This window comes from Pan troglodytes, chromosome 17, assembly GCF_028858775.2.
Source record: "Pan troglodytes isolate AG18354 chromosome 17, NHGRI_mPanTro3-v2.0_pri, whole genome shotgun sequence".
Taxonomy (NCBI): domain Eukaryota; kingdom Metazoa; phylum Chordata; class Mammalia; order Primates; family Hominidae; genus Pan; species Pan troglodytes.
Window position 1 is genome coordinate 34,294,092 of NC_072415.2, and position 9,045 is coordinate 34,303,136.

The 9,045-nt window shown below is 36.7% G+C and overlaps 1 protein-coding gene across 4 annotated transcripts in view; it reads left to right on the forward strand.

The window, feature by feature from the left end:
* The window catches only part of IMPACT (impact RWD domain protein), a 41,963-nt gene that overhangs the window by 23,075 nt on the left and 9,843 nt on the right, over nt 1–9,045 (forward strand). For 2 of the 4 annotated variants that reach the window (XM_512067.9, XM_009433815.5), the window contains exon 11: nt 531–3,282. In XM_512067.9, the coding sequence (XP_512067.7) occupies nt 531–599 (69 nt within the window). In that variant the 3' untranslated portion in view covers nt 600–3,282. Of the gene's footprint in view, nt 1–530; nt 3,283–9,045 lie in introns of those variants that run through there. The other 2 variants (XM_016933472.4, XM_016933471.4) reach the window with 2 other exon arrangements.

Here is a 9,045-nt window from a genome sequence, read left to right on the forward strand (position 1 = left end):
AGGTTCCATCCCTAAAATTGAGCCCCAGAGTGGTTGTAGCTGATATCACATCAGACTAGATGTTCTTTAAACATCTAGAAAATTCTGAAATTCTCTGTTAGTGTCAAAACATCTCTCCCTCCACTGGCATACCTTTAGATGCTTTCTTCCTTTATACTTTGAGTTTATTTTGTTTTATATTTTAGGTATGTTCATATCTGCCTTATTTAAATTTTACTGCCTTGGGAAAGTGGGGCAATAGATGAAATAATATTGAAATTATTCAAACATAAATCTACTAGATAAATAAGGTTTCCTTGATTATTCTTGATTGTTTAAAAAATATTAGCCTATAAGTGAAAGTACCCTGTAAAACACAGAAATGACACATATGAAAGTGATTATACCCTCACTGTAACATATATACATACATACATATATGTATGAATATATGTGGAATATATATGTGTAAATATATTCTAAGTGATTAGATTGAAGATTTCATCTTTATGTAAATGGAGAGATGCTGCACTGATTTGTGTCTTTTTCAGGAGGAGTCATCTAAGGCTTTGGGAAAGAACAAAAAAGTAAGAAAAGACAAGAAGAGGAATGAACATTAATACCTGAAACTATAGGAAAGGTTAATTTGCCTATAATTATATATACATTCCATAGTCATCAAGGAATATATTGTGCAGAGAGAGTATCCTTGACTGCTTAAGTCAGCCAGTTCAGCATGGATACCAACATTAGCTTTTCTTCTTGGTTATATCATCTGCCAAAAATAGAGAACTTATGATCTATTCATGTGTGTTTCAGGCTTATTTGGGAGAACTAATTTGAACTTAATCACCACTTCATCTAATTTTAGCAAGGTAACAGTTGCCCAGGGCAGTACCTGAATTAACTGTCCATTTCAGTACATGTCAAGTGCCTTTGTTAGGTGGAGAAGAAATGTCTCTAGAGGAATATAAATACCTGATTTCTTGTCATCGAGATTCTTGTACTGTTAAATGAATATTGCCTTTTACTGCTCTTTATGGCTTATTGGAATAGGAGCTCATTTAAGATTGATCTTGGAGAGTTTCTTCTTGTGATTTTAGTTCATAAGTATATCACCTTTCATTTTATAGTGTTCATCATTGAGTAATGGATTAAGTGAAAATTCAGGAGTATCCATCTGCAGTTATGTGCTGAGGTGATAATTCATCCAACATATTTGTTAGCATAAATATTATGCTTCAGTTTCTGTTGCAAATTGGTGATTGTGAAATTACAGAAAGTGATTTTCTAGTCTGCTTTTTTTGTTTAATTCTTGTAATGTAAGCAATAAATATGGAGTGTCAGTAGTCTCCTTCCACCCCAGAAATGTGTTGGTGTAACATTCTCGTTTCTTTTAACAACCTGGAAGTACCTTTCTTGTGATCTTCACTGAGGAATTAGAACTATGATAGAAGATAGGCTGTGGCGAATGGGACATTCGTAGAGTGGGATAGAGGTGGCAGAATGAACCTGGTGTAGGGCAGGAGTATGTTGTGTAGTTACATCAATTTGATGCATGCTTTCCATCTGCACTCCAGACAGCTTTCTCAGTTCCAAGATTTTGCAGAGAGAAGGAGCAAACCTTTTCATTGGAAAAACAGAAACAACCCTCCCACCCCATTTTTTTCCCCTCTATTCATCAAACCTTTATGTATCTTTCATCTTCCAGTTACCTCTAGGCATTTAGATAGTGAAATTTACCTTTGAGATATAACAATAAGTGATTAACTGTTCACTTTCAGATGTAATGGCAAACAATTGTTAAAAGTTATTAACTGATCACAGATTTGCCTGGACTTCCCTTCCCAGGGAGGGAACAGAAGTTAGGAGGCAACTTTGGGATGGTGCTAGAGCATGGAAAGCACAGAGAATTGGACAAACAGCTCTTTTTCTCTTTTCTCTGATGTTTTACCTTTAAAAGATCCAACATCCTTACCGTTGGTATTTTTAGTAAGGTTATAGTAAATAGCTTTACACCAGGATGGATTCTGAAATGTAAATTCTAAATTATATTTGTTATAACTATATTTTATGTTGTATGTTATCAAGAGCCATCAGAGAATGACCTTTTTGTGTTTGGAACACTTGGTTCCATGAAAAGTATGCTTTGTGTTTTAACTGTTTAAATAATTTAAAAATTAATTATTTTACATAATTAAAGAAGTTAAAAACTATTAACATTAAATAATTTCACAATTTCAACATGTCAAACCTATGAAGGGAGATAGGAAACAATGAGAAACTTACTTTTGCTCCTTTATACAGAATTATTAACTATATTTTACTAACTAAAAAACTCTAGTATTCTTTACCTAAAGTCAATTGGCTGGTAAGAGGGAGAGATGCAAAATTCTCCAGTTCTGAACTTGGAGCTACTTCACACTCTACTCTTAATGGAAACTTGAACTAATGATAGATAGTATTTTTTTCCTCTATTTAAAATTTTTGTCTTGATTAGGAGATTTTTCAGTTCTCCATATAATAATTTTCTACAATCAGATCTATGCTGTGGCATATTTTGCTTTATTTAAAAATTTTTTTTTTAGAGATGAGTTCTTGGTCTGTCACCTAGGCTGGAGTGCAGTGGCATGATCATGGCTCACTGCAGCCTTGACCTTCCAGCCTGTCAAGTAGCTGGGATTACAGGCATGTGCTATTACACCTGCCTAATTTTTAAAGTTTTTTTTGTAAAGATAGGGTCTTTCTATGTTGCCCAGGCTCGTCTTGAGCTCCTGGCCTCAATCGATCTTCCTGCCAAGGTATTGGAATTACAGGTGTGAGCCACCATGCCTGGCCTGCTTTGACATATTTTATAGTGTGTTAATTACAAATAGTCTTCATATGCCAGAATATAAGAGCAAGTGTTATCTACTTTTTAGATGGGAATTGCAGAAGCTGCATCAAAAGTATGCTTTGAGGTATATATAGTGAAACAGAGCCTTTCTGAAGAGAATTATATCAAACTAATTACAACCAAGAAATAATAGTATGAAGCGGATACTGTTTGGAGGACAGGAAAATTTATCGGGAAAATTACATAATCCCTCTGATTCCACTATCCAGAGATAGCCATTATTATTAATATTTGGTATGTACATCCTTATATTATTTTTTTATTATGCATGATTTTGTATATACGGTTATTTTTCTTTCCATAAAAATGGTATTAAACTGTATATACTGTTTTGTAGCCTACATATTTCATATAGAAGTATATTGTTAACATTTTCCATGTCAATAAATATTCTTCTATGGCTTAAATTTCTTATGGCTGCATTGTATTCTGTCTTCTCAGTATTGTACTAACTAGTCCTCCACTTATTTCCAATTTTTAAGTTTTTTTCAACTTTTCACTGTTATAAACAACTGTGAAAACCTACATCATTTGCAGATTTTTGTATGTATCTTTGATTATTTCTTTAGGAAAAGCTCCTAGATATCGAATTTCTTGGTCAAGGTTTGTACATTCTAATAGCTTTTGATTAGTTGAGTCAGATTGTCATCCAGGAAAGTGTTATCAGTGATTGCTCCATTAATATTGTGTTGGAATATTTAATACCAGCCAAAGATGGGAAAAAATAGGCAGTTTGCTTGATAACTCCCAAGATCCTTTTTAAAAAAGTAACCTTTTTGGCCAGGCACAGTGTCTCACGTCTGTAATCCCAGCATTTTGGGTGGCTGAGGCAGGCGGATCACTTGAGGTCAGGAGGTTGAGACCAGCCTGACCAACATGGTCAAACCTGTCTCTACTAAAAATACAAAAAAAATTAGCTGGGTGTGGTGGCGGGCACCTGTAATCCCAGCTACTCAGGGGGGCTGAGGCAGGAATATCACTTGAACCCGGGAGGCAGAGATTGCAGTGAGCCCACATCGTGCCTTTGCACTCCAGCCTGGCGACAAGAGTGAAACTCCATCTCAAAAAAAAAAAAACCTCCTTGCCTTGAAATAATTGTAGCCTCACAAGAAGTTACAAAAATAGTAGGTCCTGTGTACCCATCACTGAGCCTCCCCTGACAGTAATATAACTATAGTAAAATTTCAAAACCAGGAAATAGTTTGATTACGATTCCTTTATCAGATAAATGATTTCCAAATATTTTCTCCCAGTCTGTGGCTTGTCTTTTCATTCTCTTAGCAGTGTATTTTGCAGAGTAAAGTTGTTAATTTTGATGAGATCTAATTATCTTTTTTTTCCCTCTTTTTTGGATCATTCTTTTTGATGCAACATCTAAGGACTTTGCCTAACCCCAGGTCTAGATTTTCTTCTGTTTTTAAAGTTACATCATTTTGTGTTTTTCTTGTAGATCTATTTTCCATTTTTAGTTTTTACATAAGGTGTGAGATTAAAGTCAAAGTTTTTTTTGTTTTGTTTTTTGCTTATGGATGTCCAGTTATGGAAGTGACTAGTTTTTGTAAATTGAACTTTTTTTTTTGAGACAGGGTCTTACTCTGTTGCCCAGGCTGGAGTGCAGTGGCCTGATCATGGCTCACTGCAGTCTTGACCTCCCTGGCTCAAGCGATCCTCCCACCTCAACATCCCGAGTAGCTGAGACTACAGGTGCATGCTACCACACCAGGCTAATTTTTATATGTTTTGTAGGGATGGGGTTTCACCATGTTGCCCAGGCTGGTCTCTGTCTCCTGAGCTCAAATGATCTTGGCTCACTGCAACCTCCACCTCCTGGGTTCAAGTGATTCTCATGTCTCAGCCACATGAGTAGTTGAGACTACAGGCACGTGCCACCAGGCCTGGCTAATTTTTGTATTTTTGGTAGAGATTGGCTTTCACTATGTTGGCCAGGCTGGCCTTGAACCCCTGACCTAAAGTGATCCACCCTCCTCAGCCTCCCAAAGTGCTGGGATTACAGGCGAGAGCCACTGTGCCTGGCCTCTAAATGGACTTTGATTTGGGTATACCATAATGCTTCCCATACCCATCCACATAGAATTCCTGATTTTTCATTCTCAGTACTTGAGCCTGCAAATTAGATTTCATCATTTTCCTTTCTCAGTGATCCAAGTATCTCAATTGTTCCTCCATCTCTTTATGGCTTTCCATCCCCAATAACAGGAACAAGAGCTATTTTTGTACATAATGTTTTGACAGATGGGACATGCCGAAGATGAACGTCTTCCATCATATCCCAGTACCTTCTTTAAACTTTCATTATCACAATCAATGGTTGCACAATGTTCATTTAGACTAATGGTAATCAGTGTTTTCCAGATTCAACTGGATATGTATTCCATAGTTTGCTTCCCAGTTCAGGTTTTCAACCATAGCTCTATCCTATGAAATGGAAACCAAAGGACATAGTCATATCTGTATTGTTCCAGATAGTTGTAGTCAGAGTTGCTATCTGCTCATCCATTTTGAGGATGAAGACCACTCTCAGAAGTGTATGTTTCATTCATTGAGTTGGCTTCTGTACTGCTTACTTCTTGATTCTTCAGAAAGAGGTTTTGGAAAACTGAATCCTTTACTGCAAGGGGCACTGAGTGAAAGTTAAAAGAGAATATTATTCTTTTGCTCTGAGATTCTCTCAAGGCACCAAAATTATATTAGATTTTCCCTTTTGTAACTACCCTTCCCTCAGCAACAATTTCACCTTTCTTCCTTTTATCATTAATTTAAATCCAAACCTTTCCCTCTAAAGTAGGTCCCACTGGTTGTCACTGGACTAGCCCATATTTTTGGTAGCAAGATGAGATATTCCAGGGTTTCCCTTTGGGGTCATTCCCAATAGTAGGGGATCACACTGGATAAATATGAAGAAAGGGTACTATCCTTCCATGAAGCAACAAAACATTTGCATAGTCAGCCCCAGCTTGGCAAAGTGCAGGGAACAGATAATCCACACCATCAATCTCTTTGGAATTTTTGCATTTAGGTTCAAATTAATATATATATTACCTTGTTTTGGAATATTATATGATTTTGGGATTCTTTTTTTTTTTGAGATGGAGTCTCACTCTGTCACTCAGGCTGGAGTGCAGTAGTGTGATCTCAGCTTACTGCAACCTCCGCCTCCCGAGTTCAAACGATTCTCCTGCCTCAGCCTCCCAAGTAGCTGGGATTACAGGTGCATGTCACCACGCCTGGCTAATTTTGTATTTTTAGTAGAGATAGGGTTTCACCGTGTTAGCCAGGATGGTCTCAATCTCCTGACCTTGCAATCTGCCTGCCTTGGCCTCACAAAGTACTGGGATTACAGGCGTGAGCCACCATGCCCGACGTGCATTTTGGGATTCTTAATGGTAGCCCTGGTTGCAAGGATTACCAGATGCATTATTGAAAAGGAAAATAGAGGTGAAGTAGGGAAGATTGTATGCAAATACTTGTTTCGTTCTTTATCTCTTTCTCCCTAATTCCACCAACAGATATAATCATTTACCTAATGGAATTTCACTTTTAGTTCCCCTTACCTACAGTTGCAAAACACAAAGCTGCAGGCTTGTAGGCTAGTCATTTGATTCTTTGTTACATCCACCTTCTTAAACAGGTACTTTAGTTATTCATTTCAATTTCCTTTTAACCCACGACTTTGAAAGTGATAAATATAAGTCCATTGAATACAATGTTATTTTGCATGTCATTGCCTATGTGAGCAGTAAACTGAGTGCCATCAGTTGACTTTACTACGATCTAACTAATCTTCCGTTTAGATCAGTTAAAAAGGTAGAAATTGGCTGGACATGGTGGCTCACACCTGTAATTCCAGCACAACACTTTGGGAGGCTGAGGTGGGCAGATCAGTTGAGGCCAGGAGTTTGAGACCAGCCTGGCCTACATGGTGAAACCCTGTCTCTACCAAAAAATACAAAAATTAGCCGGGCGTGGTGACACACACTTGTAATCCCAGCTACTCAGGAGGCTGAGGCAGGAGGATTGCTTGAACCTGGGAGGCAGAGGTTGCAGTGAGCCGAGATTGTGCCACTGCACCTCAGCCTGGGTGACAGAACAAGACTGTGTCTCAAAAACAAACAAACAAAAAGGTAGAAGTTTTCCAAAATTCTATGTTTCTCTCAAGTCTGAGGTAGGGGAATTGGATGGGTTGGGAGAATATCAGTTTGCCCCTTGCTTCCTCAGAGTCTTTCTCCTGTGGGAAACTGCATCTTTTTGGCAGTGAATTTTAAACTGAAAAAGACATAGGTTCTGAACTCAGGTATTTGCCTTTAAAAAAATCTGGTTCTTGTCTTGCTTTTGAAGTGGATATCTAATGAATACATATTAGTTGGAATTATACAGTAAAGGAGTTTCTGGCTCAGGTTATGATTGGCACATGAGAAATAATAGTTTTTTTCCCCCCAGTGAAATTATTAAGAAAGGGAAAATGTAATTAATATGGTTTGGCTATGTCCCCACCCAAATCTCATCTTGAATTGTAGTCCTCATGTGTCGAGGGAGGGAAGTAATTGGATGATGGGGGCAGTTCCCCCATGCTGTGTGCTCACATGCTCTCTCTTGCCTGCTGCCGTGTAAGGTATGCCTGCTTCCCCTTCCACCATGACTGTGGTTTCCTGAGGCCTCCCCTGCCATGTGAAACTGGGAGTCAATTAAACCTCTTTTCTTTATAAATTATCCAGTCTTGGGTATGTCTTTATAGCTGTGTGAAAATGGACTAATACAACAATTAATGGCTTTTTATCTTCATTTTAATCAATTTATAAGCAAATGGCAATAAATTATGATAGAGCAGAATGCAAAGATTTTTAAAGAATTTAATCAACCAAATGTGGATCACATAGAATGAATAGATATGAAGAAATATTTTATATAATTTTTGAATGTACAATTGCATTTATAAAATAAAAATGTGCAAAATCAACTTATGTTTTTAAATGTCCAGATAATGCTTACCCATGAGGGCTGAGTAGCTGGAAAAGGGTGTGGGTGGTGGTTACATGGTTATGTTCAGCTTGTAAAAATTAATCAATTATCAATTTGTGACTTATACATGTACTTAAAAAAGTAACAAAAACAAAATGAAACAAAGTGCAGTCTCTGCCCTTTAGCAACTTATGTTCTATTAGGAGGGCCAGCAAGAAAATCTCCATTTCTGTTACTCTTCCTTCCTTTGTGTAGAGTCATTTTTGCATTTGGCATCATTTTCCTTCTGCTTGAAGAACTTCCTTTACCATTTCTTATAGAGCAAGTTTGCTGGTGGTGAATTATTTCAGCTCTCATATATCTAAAAACCCTTTATTTTGTCTTTGTTTTTGAAACTTTTTTTTTTTTTTACTAAATATAGAATTCTAGGTTGAGTTTTTTTTCCTTTCAACATTTGAGAGATATTGTAGCCACTGTTTTTCTGCTTCTGTTGCTTCTGATGAGAAACATGCTGACACTCATACCTTTCTTATTTTGTATGTTATGTGTCCCCCCTCAACCCCTGCTGTTCTTAAGCTTTTCTTTTTCACACTGGTTTTGAGCAATTTTATTTGATATACCTTGTGTAGTTTTCTTTCTGTTTCTTGTGTTTGGGGTTCATTGAGCTTCTTGGTTTATATTTCTCATCACATTTTGAAACGTTTTAACCATTGATTCTTCAAATTTTTTTTTGTCCTTTCCTTTCTCTTTTCCTTCTGGGACTCCTATTAGACATATATTAAGTCACTTGAAGTTGTCTTCTACCTTAGTGATACACTGTTAATTTAAAAAAAATCTCTTTTATCTCTGTGTTTCATTGTAGGTGGATTTTATCATTACATGTTTAAGTTCACTAATCTTATCTTCTGCAATCTCTGCCATTAATCCTTTCCAATGTATGTTTAGTCCAGACCTTCTAGTTTTTATTTCTAGATGTTTGATTAAAAAATCTTCTATATCTTTACATATCTTTTTGAAAATATGGAATACAGCTATATTCCATTTTCCTTTTTCCATATTCCATCTGACTATTTTAATGTTCTTGTCTGTTAATTCTAATATCTGTGTGATTTTTGAGTTGACTTCAATTGATTGATGTTTTTCCCCTTATTATAGATCACATTTGCCTGCTTCTTGGCATGTCAGATAATTTT